The sequence below is a fragment of the Seriola dumerili genome, unplaced genomic scaffold, assembly GCF_002260705.1.
Source record: "Seriola dumerili isolate Sdu_G_001 unplaced genomic scaffold, Sdu_1.0 BDQW01000056.1, whole genome shotgun sequence".
NCBI classification, from domain to species: domain Eukaryota; kingdom Metazoa; phylum Chordata; class Actinopteri; order Carangiformes; family Carangidae; genus Seriola; species Seriola dumerili.
The window spans coordinates 1,418,494-1,444,283 of NW_019174311.1; the positions used below are offsets into that span (position 1 = coordinate 1,418,494).

At 41.6% G+C, this 25,790-nt stretch overlaps 1 protein-coding gene across 1 annotated transcript; it reads right to left on the reverse strand.

Moving 5' to 3' along the window:
• Positions 1–433: 433 nt before the first annotated feature.
• LOC111219190 (immunoglobulin superfamily member 21-like) lies at positions 434–25,790 on the reverse strand. The gene is made up of 10 exons (XM_022741804.1): positions 25,727–25,790; positions 15,151–15,263; positions 14,608–14,729; positions 14,026–14,144; positions 12,027–12,142; positions 4,893–5,379; positions 3,050–3,150; positions 1,465–1,657; positions 1,344–1,373; positions 434–516 (listed from the first exon to the last, which is right to left on the reverse strand). Exons 1-10 carry the CDS (start codon positions 25,788–25,790, stop codon positions 434–436), a joined length of 1,428 nt encoding a protein of 475 aa, XP_022597525.1.

Sequence of the window (25,790 nt, forward strand, 5' to 3'; positions counted from 1 at the left end):
GGTGTCAACATGAGATGTGGCTGTGCTGATTGATGTGATTGGTATGGCCTGGACCATTCTCCATTCTCCAGTGCCATTATGCCTGGCATCTGGTGTGAACCTTGTACTCACTAGGTGGCATCACACACTACATCCAGGATTTTCCTTAGTATGATACAGTGAGAGCCTCATACATACTCATCATAAGTGAGAGTATAACCTATCTGCAAAGCTGCTCACAGAGTGACAACATGTTCAGCAACTGGATCTTTGTTCTGTGTCTGATGCTGCACCAGGATCTGTCCTCTCTCTCAGGGTCCTGCTGCAGCTTTAATGTTATAGCAGCGCTGAGTGATGCTGCTAACAGCTGGGTGGAGGTTTACATTCTGACAGGGGCCTCAGGTGGTGGTGGTGGTGGTGGTGGTGGTGTGTGGAGGTGCAGCAAAGCCACAGGTCACGTCAGCTCGCAGGTGAAGCTCAGCAGCAGTACCATGGAGGATAATGTGAGGGAGTGCCAACTGACTGCTGCATCAATAGCTGCACACAAACAAGACAGCTTGCATTACAGAGCACTGCTTCAGTTCACTATGACTGTGACATGTTGATATCAAATGTTCCAATTCACAGAATAACTTAACCATTAAAGGATGTGTACATTCCATATTTTTATTGTCATCATATGAAGAGCCAGTAATAAATGTATCCTACTAACAAGTATCTTTTTTTCAATCAGAAATTAGTAAAAAAAATATTTTGTTTGATTAAAATCACTGTAATTATCTCAATTTAAAAGATGCTGTATTAACATAAAAACTAATTACTGAACTAACTTATTATTATTTTATTGAAACGTTGATTCAGAATTACTTTTACATTGCTGTTGTTCTGGCTAACAGGAGCTAACTGGCTTATTCTCAGTTGTTGAAGTTGCTAGATTAGTAGGTGTTTTAATTCTTATAAAACCAAATTATGAAATAAAAAGTGGTATAAAATAGAAATCCTATCAGGGGATTTATTATCTAATAAAAACAGACTTAAACATGTCTATTTTGAAAAAAAAAGTCCTATAGACCTTATGAAAATAATAGTGATGAAATAATGTTTTAAAGTTACGTTTTAATTTCTTAAATCATTTCACAAAGTATTCATGATTATGTATTTTAGTTTCTTGTTTATTTATTGAACACTGAACACTTTAGGGCTCTATCAGTGTTGTACAAAGCAAAGTTTCTGTTACTGTCATTGTTGTTAGAAATGCTCAAACAGCCAGACACAGGAGCCTGGATGTAAGAGCCTACTAATGGTCCATTACACTGATGGGAAAGTTAGCACAGTAACAGTTGTAACAGAAAAGAATAACCTACCAATAAAATGTTTCTTCAGTCTTGGGTTTTCTGCAAAAACACACAAAATAAAAGAAAACATTTACTGTGAGCACACTTAATGATAAATGATTAGATCAAATCCTCACATATACTGACCCACCAAACACAATGAGGCGGGTGTGGGTATCTGTGGAGCCTAGAGGATTCTGGGCTGTGCAGCGGAACATGGAGCCGTTGAGCTCAGCAGGAACTCTCTCTAGAATAAGCTCCCTGCCGTCATGCTCCTCTCTACCATCCAGCAGACGTCCGCCGACCTTGGTCCAGGTGAACATGGGCTCAGGGAAGACCTCACTCTGTGGACATACACAAACACACACACACACACACACACACAGGTGTGCAAGCAGAAAGCTGCAGGGAGATCAAGGTGAAAGAACCCTAATCCTTTTACTGCCCAAGTACTCTGGTGAAAACTGCTGATCTTGTTTGAATGTTATTAATGATTAGCCTCACCAACTGTCTTAATATCAAACTTAAAACTATCTACTACATGTATTTTTGGATCATGTTTGTTTACACTTTGGCCATATCGGCACCATCAGTGGTACTGCATTGTCTGCAAGACCCTGCAACCCTGGGTTACTTTAATACTACAGACAACTGAATTTAATTACTCAATGGCCACATCTGGAGTTAGACAGAGTATCTTATATTTAATTAGATTCTTTTCTATGTTGATGGGCTGATACTGATATCACTGAAAGGACTGTCATCTGCTGAATCCAGCAGAGAGGTTTCTGTGTGATCAGGTTTCACTGAGGTGCAAGTTTAAGACAATTTGTCAGTTGGGTGACAGGTTTGCTTGGAGAAAAAGTGTCAAGAATATGTAGGATCATAAATCATGCAGACATAATATATTGAGTCCAGCAGGCTGACAATGAGCTTTGTCAGTTCTATCAGTTAAAACAAACAATAGTGGCGTAACACATCGAAAATGTGCTTAATGTTTATGAACAGGCTTTCCTAGAAACTGGTGTAGCAGTGAAAATCACCAGGAGTGGAATTTAAGGAATATTCCAGGATTTTGGAAGCAGTTGAATTTAAACAGAGGGAAATAATTTGCATCTAATATGTCATGAAGACAAAAATTACTACTCCTTACTTACTGCAGGTCACTCTGCAAAAATAACATCTGTTTCTGAACAAACAATAAAATTAAGTCTATTAAACTTTGAATGTGAAAATGCTACTCTAAAGGTTAGAAGAAAAACACTACTTTAAAATGTGCTCAGTGTTCAGACTAATGCTCACCTGTTATACAGACAGAAATTCATCCAAACACTTTCTTACACTGTGATTTATAATAAGGTTTTCATACAGATGCATCCCACTAACTCAATGTCTTGTGGTTGATTGGAAAATGTAAATATCCTTGCACTCACAAATTTGAATAGGATGTCAAATATTGCCTCAGAACCATTTCAGAGTGTTCTTGAAAGAGCCAGTATGGAGTGTTTTAGCATTGCCCATGACAAAATGTCATTCAAGTCTCTGCAAGCTGACTTTCAAAGGAAGAACTGAAACCATGCGCTGCCTGCAGGAAGGAATGCTCCATCCATGATCCAAGAATGTATGGCACACTTGGAGAAGTGGTCATTAGATTGCTTCTTTTATTATGTGTCCTACTTTCTGGTGGCGTTTTTTGAACTTTCCCTATTCAAAGGGCTACATTGTTGGAAACTCACTGCAGAAGGTCCCAGCTGGAAGCCTTGGACAGTGATCCGCACTGTGTCTCCCACCTTGGCCTTACCGGGGCTCATGGTCAGCTTGGGTCCTCTGGGAGCAGCTGATAGAAAGGCAAAATACCACAGTGGACCATAGTTGACAAAGTAAGACAAAACTTAACTTTCAGATGTCTTAATAACAGGAAAGTCATCGTATAATAATAGTACATATAGTACAAGGATCTACCAACCAGCACAGTACATGTCCACCACTACATGGTATAAACCATCTAAAAACTAACTGTGCTGAATGTCATGGTTTGCCTTGATGGACTCTTTATGTTTTTGTTTTATTTCCTGTTTTATTTTGTAATCACTTCCCTTGTGTGTCTCCTGTTAGTTTTACTCCCTGTCTTTGTCCTGTTTCCCTCCTTTGTGATTGTCTGCCCTGTTTTAATGTGTTAAACCTGTGTTCAATCACCTGTGCCTCCCTTGTGTACTTAGTGTTTGTGCTCCCTCTCGTCCTTTTCTGTCTGTTGTTAACCTGTTCAAATCCTGATGTCCTCCGGTTAAGTTCCTGTTCACCTTCATTTTGGATTGTGAGTTCTCTGCAGTTTCATCAGTTTTCTAAGTTTTCTTTAGTTATTAGAAGACCTTTTTCCCACCTATACCATTTTGTGTTTTCTACATTTGGGTTTCGTTCTCCTGCATACATAACACTGAAGGCCCCTCTCCGTTTTTGTCATTCTTAGTCTAGTTGGAATTAATCAATCCAGTGGCTTGCCTATTTTAATTCTTCATAATTCTGAATTTGTCCTCCAAGAAGTGTGGGTGAATGGAAATTTTATTTGTAGTATATTCTGCGTTTTTATTGTTATAATCAGGTGATCCAAGTAATTGTGTTGACAAGGGGAAGTGACTGACGCCAAACTCCTACACCACTTTCCCTCCAATCACAAGAACTCAAACAAACTTGAACAATCTTCCTGGCAGAGTACGCCCCTAAACGAATGCTAGGAAGCTGACTTTCTTTTTTTGGTTAATCCATAGTCCACCCTTTATGGAACTAAACAGATTTTATCTGGTTTTTCAGCATTATGAACTTTACATTGTGCCACAAGAATGCAAGGAGCAAAATGGGATGTGATGTTATTGAGTGGATGTGAAACCGTTTATGCTTGAATATCCTTTCCATTTAGTTGACTGTGATAAAGAATGAGTCTCCATGGGCAGCAGGGATAACAAACACTGAGTGGACTGCCTGAAGAGATTTTCTAGGGATCTTTACATCCTGCATGGTAAAGGCCACAGTATTCTAGGGGTAGCTGAGCTGACTGATATTCCTGCAAGTCTTTGGTCAAAGTCTCCCTTCTGTAGTTGGGATTTGGAGATCATTAAATGTTTTCAAATCTGATTAACTACAAGTAAATCAGAAAATCTTCATGAATATTCATGAAGGGTATGATGTCATATGTTGGCTGCAGGTTGGCTTGGCTTGTTTTGTTTTGTTTTTGTTTTTTTGGAACTGAATTGCTGTCAGTGTGTTCGGTTGTATCTTAACCCAAGTAAGCAGAAGGTGAGAGGTTCTGTCAGTGTTGGGCTCAGTGTATGAAACTACACTATTTCATGAAAGTAGTAAGTTCCAGGTTTACACTTATATTTATGAAAAAATGAGTACCAGTAAAATGATTTGTTTGTTCACTTCCTTACAGCACTGTCCTAGGAGCGTGTCTGAAATCAATGGTTGTGTTCATCTCATCACCTCATGATCAGAGTGACTTGGCTCAGATAGATTCTCTGTGCATTAACATAGAGTTGTTAGCTCTAATTAGCTCAGCCAGTGTGTCAGTGCATCATGACTCACCCAGTGTGACCTCAGCCTGCATGGGCATAGACAGAGCTGGGTGGTTGACCTCACAGCTGAACAGAGCCTCATTGTCCAGCTGGGGGTTGAGGCTCCAGGTCAGCATGGCTCTCACCTCCATGGTGCCATCTCCTGCTGCCTGCTGCCGGTGCTGGAAGTAGTAGAGTGGGTCACTGCTCTGGACCCAACGCGGAAACTCGCGGCTCACCACCGTCTCAGGTATCACCTCAGAGGTTGGCTTGGGATCGGATTTGGACCCCTGCTCTCGGCCCGGTTCAGGGCCCTCGGGCCCGTCTTGGCCCAGCCGAGCTAGCTTCCCCTCTTCTTCCAGCAGGGACAGGGACTTGTGGAGTTTGGTGTCATCAAGGTCTCGACTGCTGAGAATCCGGGAGCTCCAGAGCCCCGCCTGGCTTTGATCTCCCACTGTGGAAGATGACTGGGCAGTTGGCACTACATCAATAAGCTCACCATCCCGCTTGAAGTATACCTGACAGGCAGAAACAAAGACAGGTGAGCTCAACAGGAACAGGCACAACAGTGGAATAACCCTGACCCTCTGGCAGAATCTCCATTTTAAATGATAGAGGAAACTCGGAGGACTCACTTTGTTAATCAAATCATTTTCATCAGTTCAAAGATTTGTAGTCACTGTTCATTTTTTGTTTGTTTTTTAAGCCAAGCAATCACATGACTTTGAGAGTGAAGGTTAACTCGCTGTAGTAACTGTTGTCTTACTCATGACTATAAGAAAAGTGTGGTGTTTAAACACATCATTCATTTTGCTCTCTTCACAGAGACTGGTGTCCCTCAATGTCAATACTGCGTACCAGTATCCATGAGGTGTTAGCTTGTTCTCAGCTGACAAGACACAACCAACCTCAACTTCAATCAGATAATCTGACTTCTACAAATGTTACATATGTATAAAGAAATGGACTATGGATGTGAACTATTAACAATGGATGGATTCAGAAAACCTGAAAAAATCTGTGATGTTTTGGCCCTTTTGAAAAAACAAACATCTGGATGACATAACATGTTCCAAAAAACAAGCTAGCAGCAGAAGAGAAAACAGCACAACAATGCTACCTTCAGGAGGTAGAGCAGGTGGTCGTCCACTAATTGGGGGGTCAGTGGTATTGTGTGTGTGTGTGTGTGTGTGTGTGTGTGTAAGACTAGAAAGCGCTATACAAGCGCTGTCTATTGACCATTTTAAACTGCTGCTGAAGGCAGTACCACACTGTAGAATCACTAGTACTACAAGGAAATGTTTTGCATTCAAAATTTTACTTTAAGTACAATTTATGGCTAATTCTGCAATATCTGAACTATGTATCAAAACTAAACATTTGCTTTATGCAACAGATTGCCCCTTGTCAGTGTCACATAGCTGTATAATGACGATTAACATGTCAGTTATTTTTCATGTACTGTAGCTACACCTCAAACTGGAGGAGGAAACTTCTGTATATAGTGTTGTGTAGTTTCATCCTTAACAATGTCTCAATTTTATAAACTCATCACAGCTTATCTTTATAATATGTATAAGTGTTGATATACAATATTCAATTCAATATTAATCTGAAAAGTAACAAAGCTGTCAGACAAATGTAGTAAAATAAAAAGTACAATATTTCCATCTAACATTAGTTAACATCTTATATGCTGATCTAAAACAAGAAGTGCAATGGTAGCGCAATTTAACACAATCTTTTTTTAGATAGATGGATCTGCTGACCAAGGCCACACAGACACTCCCCAACTGTGGACCTGGAGCCAGCAGCCACAGGCGAGCCAGCAGAGAAGGTGCCATGACCCAGTTCCTTGTCATCAATGTTTGGCGAAATCATAGCAGAAGAAACTCTGCAGCAGGACCATGGCGACAGCGCGGCACTGTCAGAAATGATTATTTACCTTTCAGAGCCACTCATCTCTCGGAGTGCACAACCACTGGAGTACTGAAAAACTAACAAGGATCAAGGTTTTTGTTCTGTTCTGTTCTGTTGAACAAAATTAAAGCATACTGTCAACTGAATAAGGATGACTTTTTGTGGTCCTTTTATTAGGTGACGCTGCCACCTATTGGCGGTCCCAGTACACTACAAAGCTAAGCAGACTGACCAACTGCTAAACCAGCTGCTTTAACGACATACAAAAAATTATCGGCATCAGCCATGGATTAGCCAATCACACTCACAGATGATTGGTATCAGTATCGGCAGCAAAAAAATAAGAGCGAGGCATCCCTAATTGATTGTTTTGTTTTGTTAGCACTTGAGCTGCCTTGATGAATTCTTAACCTCTGTTGGTGAGGGCTGTGTCTTTGCTCCCTGCTCCCAACACCAGGCCATAGTTGGTGTCAGTGCTCTCGCTAACACTGACTTGGCTGTTGATAACTTTAACTGGTCTAGGTGGTGTTTTCACCCCGCTTCCAGTGTACAGTGTCTCTGGTGGAGTAACCACTATACTGACCCCTCATTACTGTAGTGCCTGTATGGCCCCTCTTCTGCTAGATCATGGCCATGATCTTTGCCCCTCTTGTCTCGGCCCCCGACCACCTGAGAGAGAGCCTACCCGTCTCAGGCGTAAACGGGCTGAAGTGCTTGTGCGGGGGTTATTATGTGGTGGCATGCATGGGTTGGATTGGCAACTCCCTCTCTCACCTCATGCTTGCTCTCAGCTTCCCTGCAGGAAGTGGGGGTAGATGCTTCCATTACCAGCCTCAGTGATGCTTCACTGCAGGTGTTTGCCTTCATGTTGAGAGAGCTTGGATGCCTAATGTCCGCCTTGGTGCATACATGCCACAAGGTCTGGCTCGCACAGTCACCCCTGATGGAGACATGCAGGAGGACCTCTCCCTGCCATCACCATCATCCCGCACCGGTGGCTACCATGGGCCTCAGCGCCCAGCTGGCTTGTCCTCAGGCTTTTCCCCAGCAGCAGCTCAGATGCTGGGCTGCTCACAGTTCAGATCCCTGGGAGGTTTCCACCTTGGCCCAAGTGTATAAGATCAAATTCGGACACCGGCCCCCAGCTTCCAACCAGGTCACAATAACCATCATCAAGGACCCAGCAAAGGCTTTAGCCCTGAACCAGGAGCTAGCCATCCTTCTGACCAGGGGTGCATTAGAACTGGGTCGCACCCCAGAGGGTTCTACTCAACTTCTTTTCTGGTGAAGAAGACAGGTGGGTTTCATCCAGTCCTTGACTTAAGCGGGCTCAACAAGTTCCTGAAGGTACTGATATTCCATATGGTGAGCACAACAGGCGTGCTTTGAACTATTTCCCCAGGGGAATGGTTCATGTCCATCGATTAGAAGAACGCTTACTTTCATGTCTGCGTTGCGCCTTAACACAGGCAATTTTTTGCCTTACAAGGCCATTGTTTTCTTTTCCGGGTGCTTCCATTGAGTCTCTCCCTCCCTGCGTGGTGGCGGCCCACCTGCCCCTGCTGTCATGGGGCATGTAATCCTATCGTACCGGGGTGACTGGCTGATCTGTGCACCATTCAGGTCTCAGGCGGCCCAAGATACAGCTCTCCTCCTCTCTCATGTGGCCCAGCTGGGTCTAACAGTCAATTTCAATTTCTTCAAAAAGGGCAAGTCGTTGCCGTATATCCAGTTCCTGCACCTCTTGGGCAAATGTACAGTGGCCTCACCCATTGTTCCCTTGGGCTTACTGTCTCTGCGTTGTTTGCAAGGATGGCTGAACAGCCTCCATTTGGACTCCAAGTGGCACAAACATAGGAGGCTCAGAGTGTCACGGCAGTGCCTCCTCACTCTGTTCCCACTGGGGGAGAAGTCTTACCTGGAGAGGAGTGTCTCCATGGGCTCCATCCTATCTCGCAGAGACACCATCATGACGGATGCCAGCCTCTCAGGCTGGGGTGGACTTTGGCAGAACAGGGCGCTACAGGGGCAATGGTCTTCACAGGACTGTACAGTGCATGTCAATGTGCTAGAACTATGGGCTGTGCACATGGCTCTCAAACACTTCCTGTCATACCTGAGGGGGAAGCATGTACTTGTTCGGTCGAACAACACCTTGACCATGTACCACATCAACACCGGGGGGGCACCAAATCAGTATGGTTACTGAGGGCATCCTGGGACTTGCTGACATGGGCAGCCCTGTGGCTGACTAGCTTGCTGTTTATGTATTTGCTGGTGGAGAGGAACATGGTTGCAGACTTCCTCTTCCATCACAAACCCCCACTGGGGGAGTGGTGACTCCATCCAGAGATGGTGCACACCATCTGGGGCTTTTTCAGCAGGGCAGAGGTGGATCTCATTCTCTCCCTCTGGTTCTCCTTGATGGAGAAGACCAGTCCTAACTTTATGCCTTCCCACCAGTTTCTCTAATATTGCCTACACTTCAGAGAGTCCTCCAAGAGGGCCACAGAATTCTGCTTGTGGCCCACTTTTGGCCAGCGTGGACATAGTTTCCTCTCCAGCACAGGTTCTGTCACAGTTCACTGTGGCGCCTCTCTGACAGGAAGGAGTGCCCCTAGAGGCCATATGTGCCATGGCCTCATGGGCATCACTGAGCACATTCTCTAGGTTCTACAAGGTGAATGTTGCCACCCCACAAACTCTGGGTGTGGTAGTTCTACCGAGTTCCTCTAGGTCTTCGCTGTGAGGTATGTGTTTGGGATTCCTTGTGACATTGTTGGTACTAATCATCCAGTGCCTAAAACACCACCTCTGGTGTTCATGAAAGATGAAAAGGAATGGAATTTACAAATGTAAAGCGGTACTTTAAGCACTGGATCTTCCGTCTCATGTATGCATAGGTTGAGTATTTTATATCAACAATGTCACGCCTGACCCCAGATGACCCAAGAGAGTGGGTATATCTGCTGGCATTATCAAGGAATCTGTTCCTAGAGAACCTTGAGAGCTCACAATGTTTCTGAGTGACTGAACACTCTGGCAGTCATCCAGGATTCCTTTCAACCAGAGAAGTAAGTAATTCTTCTATAAAACTGAATTGTTTAATCTCGGGTTTACACGCATTACATTGTCCGTGACCAATTAAAACCTTTAACAAGAATGGTAAATGGTAAATAAAACCATGTGACTATTCTAAATGATACAAAAATAGGAACTGAGCTCATTTTCATAAACATTTGCTAGGGAGAGGGGGGTGAAATAGCTGTTTGAGGGTAAAGCCTTGGTTTTAGGGTTACGGGTTAGGTATTGACTTTTGATGGTTAAGGTTAAAGTAAGGGGCTGGGGAATACATTATGTCAATAACGGATCAAAGTACAAACAAGGGATTTGTGTGTATGTGAGTGTGTTTGTGTGTGTGTTGAGTGAGTGAGTGAGTGAGTGAGACCTGTAGTTTTGTTGCCAGTTTTTACTCCACATATATTACTTGTGTTGGAACAGTTGTTTATGGAGAATAAAAGGAGAATTTATGGAGAATTAAATTTTCTAGTGGCTGTTTCTGGTACTGCATGCAGTTTAGTAATTGTGCTTCCTGTGTAGCATAGAAGAGTGAGAGAGGGGAAGTCCCTTCTCTGCAGCAGAGTGAAAGCAAAGAAGACCATCTTTATCCATTCGTTTGTTTGCAGACCTTTGAGTGGCATTATAAGTACGTTTAATGTTTATCATTACTGTGTGAATGTTTTTCATTATATTGTTTTTGTCATTTGTTCAAATAAACGAATATTGACTTAATGTGTGACTACACATGGTGTTGGTTTAAATTGTTCATAGCATACTTATCTCATGCATCTACCTGGGCATTTCCCTCATCATATTAGGTTTTGTGCTTAACTGCTTTCCTACCAATAGATAGATAGATAAGTAGATAGATACTTTATTTATCCCCTAGGGGAAATTCATGTGTCCATTAGCTCATTGTTGATAATAATAATAATAATAATGATAACAACAGTTGATAATAAATAAACAATTAATTAGATTAGTCCACTTCCTTTGGCTGAGGTGTTGTACAGCCTGATGGCAGTGGGAACAAAGGATCTCCTGAACCTCTCTGTTCTGCAGCGCAGTGAGATGAGACGTTTGCTGCACCTGTAGCTGCTTCTCTGTCCTGCCAGAATGTTGTGGAGAGGATGATTGGTAATGTCCAAGATGGCCTCCATCTTACATTGCGTGCGTCTCTCCACAAAAGTCCTGAGTGAGTTCAGACTCCTGCCAAGCACAGACCCAGCCTTTTTGACCATACAATAGTGCACTGATAAGATTTTACTTACTAATCTGTATTTTTCCTGTGCCTTTTTTGTCAGTTTCACACTTCTTCATATTAAATCTGCCTAAAACAATAATTGTTCTACTGTATTGTTCTCTTATACTATTCCTTGGAGAAATAGTATGAAGAGGAGTTTAGCTGGCTGTGAAAACTCAATATCAGCTCACTAGGAGGACACTGGGGGAAAACAGTGCATTACTGAAAGCTATAATATTATCCAGACATTGTACTTGTGCTGTGCATACTGCTCCATTTATAAATGCATGTGTTAGTGGACAGCTTGCAGCTCGTTGCTACTGTGTTAATCTTGTTTACTGTTTGAACATATGGTCATGTGACCAGAGAGATTGGTGTCTGCCATCATCACTATTTACCACAACTACAATAGCTCAGTGTTAGGCTGAGGTGACCTTGGTTAAACAAAGAGAGCTGTTAAAACGGGCAGTCCAGTTCAGTAGATAAACACAGTAAAAAATTGTTGTCTCATTCAGGACACGTGAAACTATGCTTCACTGGAGTTTTATTTCATCACATATGCAGCTGTCCTTTAATCCCCTAATATTAATGAAATACACTTTCCAAAGAGGTCACACAGGGTATAGCTGTAAATAGCTTTTTTCATTTCAAACTTTCAATCCACTGCAGCAAGCATAAAGCAAGGACATTGTTTGCTTTTTTTTTCTGTGTCCACTTCAAATCATTGCTTCCAATGCCATCCTGCAGTCAACATAAAAGCATTCTCTTTCACTGTATCAGGATTTCTTAAAAGACTTTAGAGTTGTTTTCCATGATCATAGATTAATGGATGGATGGATGGATCATAAAGCTTTCCTTCCTAGCACATAAAGTAGTGATACAAATTGATTATGAAGAATGAGACCTTCAAGAGAGACAAAGAGTAAAAAGGCTCCATCTCACCATGGGAGCTGGCTTTGCTCCTGTAACAATGCAAACCAGAGTGAAGTTCTGGGCCTCATAGCGGCTGAAAGGAGCTGGACTGTTGGCTGCCACCACAGAGATAGACTTAGGAGGTACTGCAGAGAAAATACAAATAAGACTTAGGCACTCTAACATGGAAATACCTTTTGATTCATTGAAGGAAAATAAATATATAGTACGGTTATGAGGTATCTATATGGAAAACAAAAAAAATTTGTCCTAAGTGATGAATCAGTATGCTGGTGATGACTCTGAGCAAAGACTGCAGAAGTACCTTCAAAGAGAACATTGCAAATCAGTTCAATTTTACTTGAATCAAAGGGTTAGGGTTTTTGGAAAATATCCTAATTTTCTTTCTGAGAATTAGATGTTCAGATGGTTCTTAATCTCTGTTAAGTACAGAGCTGGAGTCAGGACGTGGATCACCTAGCCTGTGGTAACCTGCACACCCCTCCACCCCCCAAAATTAGCAGGCATCCGTCCATCACAGCTAATGCTGGATTGCACCTGAAGGGCCATCAGTGGCGATTGTGCCTGAATGCCTACTTGCTTCATGTCACACTTGCATTGCTTGAATTGCAAACGTGGGCAATCAGTAGGCCTGGAGCCTGTCAACAGCTCACCATTCAGAAGCGCTCTAGGGAGAGACTGGGTCCATCCTGTGGATGTAGCTGAGCCATCTGAGGTGGTGCTGGCATAGCGTGGCAAACATGCTGCAGGAGCGAGCATGTTGCAGGACATCAATGTTAGGTACTACTGTCTGCCATGAGATGCACTTAGGCATCACATGTTAAGCCATTTACGGCTGATGATTAGGCTTGGTAGATGTGAAGACCATGTGCACACAGTTCAGTACTTGTTGGTCCACACTCCCTTTGACTGCTCTCTCACTGTGGCAGTCCTCGCAAGATGGGTGCTAAGCTCCACATCAAGTGACAGGTCGCTGGAGACTGGGGACCCAAGGTATGTAAATGAGTTGTCACAGTCAAGAGTTTTGTTGTTGATTGTCACTAATGGTGAGGCTGAACATTCTACAAGCATGTGAGAGTCTGACTTGGTGTGGGATGGTGCATTGGCAAATAGTATTTCCATCAGGAACACACTGGTCACTTCGGTCTTGGAACGCAAGCAGGCAAGGTTGAAGAGTTTAGTATCAGCTCTGGTTAGTGGGTAGACACTTTCAAAAGATGAATGGAATGCAAATGTCAGCAGGAGAGAGAAGAAAATTCAGAAGAGTCAGTGCAAGAACACAGTCATGCTTCTCTCCGCTGCAGATGGGAAAGTCTCTGACGTTTCTCCTTCATACATGCTGTTGTGAAAAATTTTATGAAAGTGAGTTTGGGGGCGCAGCCAATTTTTGCAAGCAGCTTGAGGAGATAATCTCTTCTGTAAGACATTTCTCCTGCAGCTGTCAGAGGGTGAAGAACATGTACCATGTTTCTTGCTGACCAAAAATCTCACTGTGGGAGTCTGGCAAGGGCAACATGGGTGAAGACCTTCCCCATGATGCTGAACAGAGAGATGCCATGGTAGTTACTGCAGTAACTACTGCAGTCTCCCTTCTTGTACAACATGATGATCATGGTATCATGCGTGTCCTGGGGGACAGCTCTTTCATTCCAACACAGGTCATGAAAATGTGGGAATCTTATAAGGATCATAATTACAGGTGCAGCAGCCTCTCACAAATATTAAATAAAAAATAAAAAATCTTGATTCCAGAATTCTAATAGTTTTGAAAAGAATTGGAAATATCCACAGAATTTCCAGTATTTCCCATTATTGTTTTTTTAATGATCTTTACACAAAAAGCTGCACCCAACTTGTGTCAGAAAGGTGTAACTCCTGCATGTTAACCCCCCGAATCTGAACAGCAGCTGATTACCATGCAGATATCTATGGTTTGGTGATGCCCTGACTTTTCCTGTAAAGCAATATTATTTAAAATTCAGATAAGACATCAGAAATTAATACATACCTATGACAGTGAGGATAATGCTTCCTGAGGCAAGAATCACTTTGTCTCTGGAGCTCTTGTCATAGATCCCGACATGGCACTCATACAGGCCATCATCCTCCATCTGGACCTCAGGAAGCCTGTTCATACACATATCGATATCTTTCACTTTCAACATTTGAGTTTTTTAACTCTTCTAATGTCACCTCCACTTACGATTACTCTTCCTCTGTCGAGAGAAAACAGGTTTGAATGTCCCGCCAAACCTTTCTGTCTTTCAAATCATTATTTGAGGACAGCATAGTGGTGCAGTAGTTAGCACTGTTAATTTACAGCTTCAAACCACAGGGTTCAAACCTGCTGGCTGGATACTCTGAGTCTGTGGCTTCCTCCCACAGTCCAAAGACATGCAGGTTAGGTTAACTTAAAGTTAATATGAACATGGATGGTTGTCCATCTCTATGTGTCAACCCTGACTGGCCACCTGTGTACCCCATCTCACACCCAATTTCAGCTGGGATTGGCTCCAGACCATCAAGGATAAGAAGTATAGCAACTGAATGAACGTAACACGTGTTGTCTAGTTGTTTTAGCCTGCCTTACCGCACAGTTGACTGGTAGACCAGGTCATCATGTCTGTGGATGTCTTCCATGTGGGAGTAGCTAGTGTTGTACATGGCATCATAGGTGAAAATTTTCTGCTTGACACCGCCTCCTTCAATCACCTGAGAGAGCGAGATTACATTAGTGTCATGATCTGTGTGACGTCGGTCCAAAAGAGAAATTTCAGTGCAAGGTAAGATGCTTCTTTCAGAAGTAGAGTCCTAAAAAAAAGATCAGATTTTTCACCCTGTCCTCTGGCATTAATAATGTGCCGTTTCTTTTTGTTTGCACTGCTACGCCTAAATACCGTCTCACCTGCCAGACTGTACGTCTAGTTTGTATCCATAAGAAAGTCACCACCAAGGAGAATGCATTAATTACATCTATATTTTTCTCAGTTCTAGCACAAGACCACTGTTTGACTGTACACACATGGATGTTTTCAAACAGGCATATTGAGAACAGGAGGCTGGCCTTTCATGAACCATATACAGAGAGATTGGCAAGCAGTTGTCATTGCATTAAGTTCACCTGTGTGTTCACCTGAAACCACACAATCTCTCGGAGGTTGCCATCTGTTTGGAAGTTGCACTTCAGTGTGACTGTGTCTCCAATCACAACAGGAGGAAGTGGCTCAATGGAAACGGTTAAATACCCTGCCACAGAGACAAAAATGGGAGGATATTTGGAAATTACATTGCATTCCAGTCAGTCAAGTCAATTTTTATTTGTATAGTGCCAATTCACAACATAGATTGTCTCAAGGCACTTTCCAAATAGAGCAGGTCTAGACCTTCTCTTTATAATATCATTTACAGAGACCCAACAATTCCCAGCAGGAGCAGCACTAGGCGACAGTGGCAAGGAAAGACTTCCTTTTAAGAGGCAGAAACCTCGAGCAGAATCTGACTCAGGGTGGGCGGGGCCATCTGCCTCGACCGGTTGGGTTGGACAGAGAGAGATAGAGAGAGAGAGAGTGAGAGAGAGAGCAAGAGAGAGCACAGAGGAAAAGATCAAGAACTTACAATGATAGCAATATTATTGTTAGAGATAGTAGCGGCAGTATCAGCAATAGTAATGTAATGACAACTAGTGCTCCTACTGATAAAATAGTTATGACAGCTGATAATTAATAATTATCATTATTAATTATAGTAAATTTGAGCAGGTTTAGCAGCAGGTGTTGAACAGGATCATGGGGCAGTAGGTGGTTTGCAGTTGCAGATCCAGACTCTACAGCTGCAGCTCTGGAGGAGGGAGGACCTGCGGAGAGGAACAGGAAGGAGAGAAAGAGAGGCACACAGCCTGGGCGCTTCATGTGGTTGAGGGGAAAAAACAAACTGTTAGAGTGATGCAGTGATTTTCAGAAAGTTTACAGTGATCTCGTCGGCAGGACAACCTGGACTATACTGTACTGAGTTTACTGGTTTATTGAGACTGAGGCCCAACCGCCAGTGGTAGGATGGCAACAGGTACAGAGCTTGAGTTTGTAAAAGAATAAGAAGCTAACTGGGGGTTATTTGATTTGACACACTGGAGGTTGTTGTGGCCACAGTTGTGTGTCACTTGTTTACCACAAAAAACATGAAAATTAAAATTTTTCTATCACATGGTGTAATCAGTCCAGCTGATATGGGATTCAATGGGATAAAATATTCTCATTTGTAAAATACACTGGAAACACAAGGGAGATCCTGCTACCAAAGCCTCACAAGGTTTACTTCAGGTCATGAAAAACCCATGTTAGAGATGGGTGGGTTGGAAACGGGCTTTCTAAAACAGTTAACATTAAGGACTATTAAGGACTATTATATTGGAATGTGTCCACTATGTGATATTGGAGCGTTTAGTTTATGTGCTGTAGTTTTTATGTTGATTGTTGAACCTATTGAGAATAGGAATTGTGTACTTAGAGTAGAAGCACCTGCAGTTGTTATTCAATATACTGTATATCTACTGGAGACCTGTTTTTCTGTTAATTTGTCTAAACAAAAATTGAAGTCACCCCCAGTACTATGATAGAACCTTTTTACATCTTCAAGTCTGCAGTTATCTTAGTCCAAAATGAAGACAGCCCTATTTTCTATCAAACCCGCCAATACTTATCAACGGTAGAGGAGTAGCTTTATAGCTCAGAGGCATGGCAGGAGAGGCATGGCATGGAGAGTGTGATGGCCTTGTTCTCAGAAAGGGATCCTGTGAGTCCAACCAAGTGGTGTGAATCTCTTGCAGAATGGGAGGGTACTATCAGGGCATTTTGAATGTTGCCATATCTCATGGAAGAGGCATGAATCCATAACAATCTAGGAAGGGCTGTTAGGAAGCTACAGAGTACTTTTCCGTGAGCATCAGAGACAAATACTAGAGAGAGGGCAGATATTTAACCTAGTCATGTTCCTACATGGTTGTGGCACCATCAGCATACATTTGGAATAATTGTAGCAGCCCTACTTGAGGCTTTTGAGGAAACACCAGGGAATTTTAATGTGATAATTCTTAATCCAATTTAGAGAAAGACAAATGCTATGAGCTGCTGTCTGTATCTGATGATGGATGTGGAGCAGAGAGTATCAGAGCATACTGCCTTAATGAGAGAGAGAGACGCTGCTTTTCCACCCTATCAACTGCAGCTCTAGTGACTCAGTACACCCTGAGGAAACTTAACATTGAAATAATGGTGGCGACACCTGACCTATTATCCCTCCAGAATGACCCTCTGCTTACACTGCATCACTTGGACCTCTGTGCTTTTAGGTCCTATACCACCCCCAGCAGGCCCACCCCCTCATCTAGCACTCCCAGAACATCTAGACAACAATTATTTTTCCCAGCACCCATTCAAAGGTGACTAGCAACTCCCAGTAAAAGTCCCACGAAGTTAGAGCAGTGTCATTCAACCCGACTTTAGCAAGAATAGTAAGGTCTAATAAAGGCAGCAAAACCCCCAGGAAGATGGCAGATAGATCCTCAAAACTCAGCATGCCTCCTACCAACTATTACACCAGTGAAGTTTACTCTTTCACCCCAAACACAGATAGAGCCTCAGATGCAGAGAGAGACTGGGATCCCCCTGCTGGACATGAGAACTAGCACATCCAAGTAGATTACCCAGTAACCTGGGGCGAGGCTCAAGCATGCATCAATGCCTCGTCAGCTACCCAAATACCCTCAGAACCACCACAGAAAGAGCCACACATGAGTACAGAACATGATTTCTTTAGAGAAGGAGTAGCTCGGCAAGACAAAGCTATGATTAGAAAAGCCAATCCCTCACTTCAGTTGGACACAGTACAGTAGAGTATGTTGTTTGACATTGGTTTTGACAAACTGATTGCCATTTCCTCCCTTATCATCATGCCATAAATTTATGGCATCCGGAATGGCGTCTCCAGTCATGGATGATGATCCACCTCAGGGGACATAGTTTTGATCTACAGAGCCCATGGTACGACCAACTAAGTAGCCGCCACTTTGTAAGATATGAAATGTCCCTTTCGCCCGCAATGAACTATAGTTTGGAGATCAATTTGGCATAGGGAAATGATGTCCGAGACGCTAGCACTGAATCGAGCAGGAAGCAGCGGGAGAAGAGGAACTGAGTCAAAAGGTAGAATCCACTCTTCTCTTGAAGGATCCAGCTATTGGCCCATATATCTCAGGGGCTATTTTCTCAACTCTTAAAACTTTAACTGTGTACTGACGATGATTGGCAACTATAGCAATGATACCACTCCTGCCTTGCCCTTATCTTTAATTGTCATTGGAGTTTCCTGGTGTAATCCCGCCACTGTCTGCCTTGCCCCCATGGTTCTCCACAGACTACGATCCACAAGCCTGGCTGCCGTGCTGAGCCTGCTTTGGAATGTATCAGAGACTTGTTAGCATGCCTGCCCCACTTCCCCACTGCAGATTTCAACCTTTTATTCAAGTCACAATAAATAAGCCTGTTTCAAACTTTTACATGTTGTCTGAGTCTGAGTTCTGCTTGTGGGTCCTTAAAACTAAACCAAAACTTAACACCATGATGAAATGAATGAAACTACAACAACAAACTTGTTTGCTGTGTTCAAAGCAGCAGTATTTGATACAGACTTTTCCCCGAAGTTCTCCAAATTTCTCTCCTGACATATGATGACATTTAATTTAGACTCCAATCCCTTGGAGAGGATGGGATTAAATTTAGCAAGAATATACAGCTACTACAGTATTTCTCTATGATTTCTTTTTGTTTGTCAGATTAGCAGCTCAGCATCAGTTGGAGCTGTTAAAACAGCAAAGCGTGATAATCATTCCATCCATTAAGGCCAGCTGCCCTGTACTCATCAGTGAACTAAAAACTGACCCTGGCCCCTAGTGGTCTAATAAACACACAGGCAGCTCACACAGCTCACTGCTTAGATATACTTATCCCTAGGAGCAACAGTATTTACACTAGGTTAACATTTGTTCCAGTGGGATTAAATGGGTTAATGCAAATATAGATACATACGATTTATTACACAGGTGAAACACATTTGGACATACAGTATATAGACACATTGGACATGGATAGACACATTTGGTTTCATTATGTTATAAATCATGTGATAAATTCAAATATTGATAATGTATTTTTCACTTCAATTCTAATATGATATGTAATATCAAATAGACTGACATATAGTCACATGCCTTTTGGACATTTCTCATGTGAAAAAAAATGCAGTAAAAAATATAAGACCTAATGTGTCAAATTTCTAATGTGGTATCACTTCACATGTTATTAATATACATATAGGCATAGGTAGAGTTTGGACATTTAACTTACGAGAAAATCCACATTACACATCCACATTTTATTTCCAGGTATATTTCAGATATAAAATTCCAGCTGTCACATGTGAAAACATCAATTTCATATGTTTCACACAAAGAATTCACACATAATCCATGTGGTTTTTACCTAAACCTTTAACATGTCAAATACTACACTTCATATGAAAAACTAAATTCCACATGTACTTTTATTTAAGACACTGAAACAAACCTGGACCTGATGTCATCTTTACAGCATGCATGTAGTCCGTGTGGGGTGAACTAACGTCCAGGAGCTGCCTGCCCTCTGACATGTGAACTGGGACCAAAGGCACCTAGCACAGTAGCAGCCTGCCAGCCAGTGCTGAGAGGCACTCTGATGCCCTCTATCACCAGTCACATCACCTCTACAATGCTGGCCTGTACCACATGACGTCAGACTGCCTACAGATTATTTTCCCATGTTTTTCCTCTTAATCCTCCCTCCAGCTTTTCATCTAAAGAGCCAGCCATTTGCCAAGCTGGTCTCTCTCCACACACACACACACACACACACACACACACACACACACACACACACACACACACACACACACACACACACATACAAACAAGGTAGCAGAGAGATTAACACATATCAGAATAACACTGAAATGATTAAAAAGAAGCAGCACTCGCACATGATAACTGATTCATAATGTCCACTGTAAACAACAGAAAACAATCATTAAACTGAGGAAAAGCATATTCTGTAATGAGATTAAGGTTAGTGAAATGAGATATTGAGGGGTGATATTACTGTCCCTGCTCAGCTTAGGTTTGGTTGTGGACTATGGCTGCTTTTGCCCTACTTTATGTGATAAACATAGAAAGGCAAATTCAAAAGCTTAGCCTTTATAGAGTGCTCTGTACTGTAAAGCGTTTGATATTCCTTGTTTTGTGTTGAGCAGAGAGTTGACCTAACTGTTAGATAAAAGGCTCCACTCTCAAACACATCAGCAGCAAGCTGAAAGAGTATAAAAACTTTTTAACTAGTGCTGCTACACTGTGCATTAGGAATGATAAACATCAGGCAAAATAAAAGATCTTTATTTTTCAATTCAAGCTCTGAATTGAAAATGCGGAAGGTTTCCCCTCATGTTACCTGTCTTTGATCACAAAGCTCAATTCTATATTTAGGGCAAAATATTTAGATTGATATATATTTATGTATATATTCATATTAAGGACAGCAAGGTAAAATAAATAAATATTGTAATAAAATAACAGAATTATTTCAGTTTATTTTACTAACACAGCTCAGACATGAAAACCTTTTATTTGGAAAGCATGGGGATTTTAAAAGATTATGCAATTAAAATTAAAATAGAGTCATTATGTGTTTAAAAGGGTGGGGAAAATGACAAAACATCCCCAACTGAAAATCAACTGGAGCAAATAATGTGGATTAATGTTGATTAAACAGTTAAATTTGAGTTGCAGTGAAATAAAATTAAAAGTAAGGTGCCTCTGGAGGCCATGATGTAATGACAACAGCAAAGTTGTATTTAATCATTGCTGTCACATTTAATCACTACCATTTCAACAACACTTGGAACTTGTGACTTTTTTTCTGTTGCCATCTTTTTTTTTAAACTATCATTTTTTTGCCTTTATTTGAGAGTCAACAGTAAAGAGGCAGACAGAAAACATGGAGAGAGAGAAAAGGGGTATGACATGCAACAAAGGTCCACAGCCAGAATTGAACTATGGACGTTATACTTGTGTGGCATGTGCTGTAACCATTCAGCGACTCCTTCTGATACCTGATTTATAAGCAACATTGTCAGAAACGTGAATCAAGCACTTAAGCTTGGTCACAGTGATATCCAAAGTGATATTCAACAAGGTGAAATGTGATTCCTGAAATATAATTTCATAGCTAAAATAGAAAAGAAACGAGAGAAATAATTTCCAATTATTAAAGTCATAGACAGAGAAAGAGAAAGGTATTTGGTCTACGTGTCTGCAGTTTGCTGACCAGTTTGTACAGGTTGTTTTTATTATGAACATGTGATGCGGAGAAAAAAAAGCAGAGAGAGGAGAAGTAGTTAATGTCTGATGAGGTCAATCTAACTGAAATGTTCATTTATGATCATGGAAGATATTTAACAGTGTGAGGATCATTTTTCTAATAATTCTGTGTTTCATTTAAAATGAAGCTATAATAGTTATCATGTAGTAATTTAGTGATTACTTAGAAGCTCTGTTTTAAAACCAGAGTGGACACATGGAAGCCTCAAAAAGCAAAACGATTCGACTGATCTGTAAAAACATCTGTTGCTCTTTATTATTTTTCACTTGGTCACATAGTGATTTACCTTAGGAAGAAATGAACCACCGTTGTTACCCTGAAAACCCAGAGTTAGAGTACATTTATATTTACATTTAATTATTTGGCAGCTGCTTTTATCCAAAGTGACTGACAAGTGAAGGATATCAGTAAGGTTCAGTGCAGTAGGAAACCGTAGTGTAAATATTAAGTACTACATCTATTTAATAAGTGCAAGTAAATCAAATAAAGAAGTGCACTGAAAGTGCATAGTAAGTGCTAGTTAGGCATGTTAGGGTTTAAGGAGAGGAGGTGCTCTCTGAAGAGAGGAGTCTTCAACAGGTTCTTGAAGATAGAGAGGGACGTCCTGCTCTGATAGACTTTGGTACCTTGTTCCACCATCAGAGAACCACAGACCAGAACAGTCTGGACTGAGAATGTCTTGTGTGCAGGGATGGTGATGCCAGTCGACATTCATTGGAGGAATACAGTGGCTGAAAACTAGCATAAGGCTGAATGACTGAACTGAAGTAGATGGTGCAGACCCAGAAGTCACTCTGAAGGCAGCATTAGTGACTTAGTGAATTTAATTCATGTGACCAGTGGTAGCCAATGGAGGTCGATGAGTAGTGGAGTGACATGTGCCCTTTTGGGCTGATCAAAACCAGACAGGCAGCTGCATTCTGGACCATCTGCAAGGCTTTCACTGGGAGTGAAAGGAGGCCTGCCAGAAAAGCATTGCAGTAGTTGAGGTGAGAGATGGCCTGGACCAAGAGCTGGGTGGAGTAGTGAGTCAGGTAAGACCTGATTTGTCTGATGTTGCATAGAGCAATGACACAAAACTGGGAGAAGGATGAAACATGGTCAGAGAAGGAGAGCTGGTCATCAAACATGACACCCAGGTTTCTCTAGACCTTAGTTGGGGTAAGAGATGAAAAGGAGATATTGATATTAATATGATGAAGAGACTGATTTGCCAGGATGACAAGGAGTTCAGTCTTAGAGAGGTTAAGTTGAAGGTGGCGTTCCTTCATCCATGTGGATATGTCAGAGAGACAGGCCAAGATCCGCTCAGAGACAGTGAGGTCTTGTGGTGGGAATGAAAGGTATAGTTGTCATCAGCATAGCAGTGAAATGAGAAGCCATGCAAAGCCAGTGAAGTATTTATCACACGTGACTGCTAGCACAAAATATGGTTTGGAGGAGGTTTGTGGGAATGGGATCCAGTGCACATGTAGTAGGACGGCTACTGGTCTAAGTTTTGACCCATCGTTCTCAGTGAGAGAGCTGAATGAGAAAAAACTTGTGTCCTTTGCCTAAAGGAGACCTGGACATGTGGTAGGACCACTACATGTTACATTTTTTGGAGCCTTGCTTGCAGCTAGACCACTGAGTGAAGAGGGTGGGAGAGGTACTGACTGGAAGAGGCAGAGAAGGGCATGATGACCACCATCTTTTCAGTAAAGGAGGCAAAAATAGCAGCTGAGAGATTTGTGTCTGGTGGGGGTGGTGGAGGATTGAGTAAGACTGAGTAAGGTTTTAAAGGTGGAAAATAGAGTTAAACCTGAGGTTGTACAGAAGTACAGTAGCCTCTGGATTCAAACCAACAACCCAGGGATCAGCGGCTAACTTGCTCAATCACCTGAGCCATGGCCCCCTCTCTAGTGCTTCTTTGATTGCAGCTGCTGGATTTATAGTGACACAGCAATATAATTGTATGTTCTTGTATGTTTTTGTTATTGGAAACTTTCCAAAGCAGATGAAACTATTTTCAGTTCTATGTTTTCTTAGCTGCCAGGCAACCACTTGTTATTAACACTATCATTAATCATTAATTTCATCATGGCCAGATTAATCTGCTAGAGGGCCCTGGGGCAAAACTTTGTAGCTCTGCTCTCATTCCCTACGACACTGGCAAATGGTTAAGTTTATGGAAAGATTGTAGATATGACAAATAAATTGCATTTGGTTAATATTAGGTTAGGCAACAGGAAAGGTTAAATATAGGTCTTTTAAAGGATGTCATCCTCCTTTAAAGTCCGACTTGTTAGAAATTCATCCGTCTTCCCGACATCCACACTTTGTCTTTCTTCATAAGAGACACACTACTTCCTGTATTGGCACTGAACGTTGTTGCTGGATGTATTTATTTAAGACTGTGACCCCTAGCACAAAATGAAATTATAAATGTTTTAAGATTATCAGACAAGGCCCTTCTATAAGAGAAAACCACAAATTCAAAATTAATCAAATTACGAAAAAAAAAAAAATAAATAAATAAAATAAATAAATAGTCACACAGTGAACCTGGAGCTGTTATAGCGTCTGGGGGTCTGGGCCTCAGAGTTGTTGTCCATTTTGTGTGGTAATCCAGTCTTGCATTAAGAAGATCCAGTGGCAGAGACTTACAACTTGCTTCAGTTACACAATCCATCAGTGTGGATCATGTCTGCTTTTACCATGACCAGGTGTGGACAGTTGTCAAGTACTTTTACTGAAATACTGTACTTCTATATATTTTTTTTTTTATATTATATATATTTTTTGGAAACTTTTTTGGAAGCAAATATTTTACTTTTGACTCCACTACATTTCTATGAAAGACTCTTACTTTGAAGCAGAGCTTTTCAGTCAGTGAATGAATTTTATTTTGAAAATGTGATAGATCATCCACTGTGTTGATCACAGGAGAAAAACCAAACACAGTCACCCCCTCCAATGTCAGTCATGTTTGAACCTGTCAGTGTCTTAACCATGGCGACGTTAGATAAAGATGAGGCAGAAGATTCTTCACCAGAGACCATGCTCTGATCTGAGGTCTGTGTTTGAAGCTTTAGTAAATAAATTACCAGACTTTATACTGACTAAAAAAAATACAAAAACAATAGCTGTGTTTTTATGGCCATTTCTGCAGGCTTTGAATATTCTACAAGCTTTTATTCTACAGGTTCTACAAGTAACTCGGTGTATTTAGTAGATTGTTTCAGAGTCATTCAGTTCTGTAAATACACTGTGGAATACTAAAACAATGTGTTGACATAAAAATAAAGAAAATACAACTTTCACTTGTATGGGAGTCATATTTGACCAGGGGGATCTATACTGTAACTCAAGTAAGGAGGTTGTGTACTTTGTCCATCTCTGACTGTGACACACTTATCATTTGAAGTAATACAATTTTGAAAAGTCTGAAATCACACGAGCCATGACCTCCGTCAACATGCTGACATTCCCAGCAATGAGTCTGAGCCATGAGTACTCATGTAATAATGTAGATATTATTATATTATGACATGAGCATTCATACATCATTACACCATGAGTACTACTCAGCACTCATGGGTCGGACCACTGCCAGGTTCTTGTCCTACATTTTGATCTCAACTACACACCTGTATAGCTTAGTGACTGCATCATGCTGGTTTTGATGCTATAGCTCTGAGAAAATCTGTCCACAGACAGAGAGGCAGACAGACAGAAAGACATAAAAACACTCGGCAAAGTTCTCAAAACAGCTACTGTTGTAGTTCTCACTACAGTAGGTTTCTCCAGGCCCAAATTTTCAATGATGACATACATGACTCACACACAGACTCACAAAGTGAAAACAATTCTAACCACAATGCTGTTACGGCTAGTAACCAGACATTCACCGTGTTCACTGTGATTGATTACCCAACTCAAGGAAGTTTCAAGTCTCTGCAAGTTGATTTGAAACCAAAGGAAGCCTGGGAGTTTGGACAAATGCAAGATATTTGACAACAAATTTAAACTCAAAACATGAACCACATTCCAATAATCTCGATCTTAGCAAGATATTTCTGAAACCCTGAAAAGGTCAGTGATAGTCATAAGGCAAACATCAACAATATCACACAAACAACAAATCACAAAACACCACAAACAATTTGTAATCATTCCATAAAGCTTTTTAGAGCATTTAGAGCAACACCTCATTCAGACATTGCTTATATCTCCTGGAGATGCTGCTTGTTGAGGGTCATGCCCACTTACCAGCTGTCAGACTGAGTTTGTAAGCACAGAGGAGAAGGAAGCAGAGGCCGAGAGGACTTGTCAT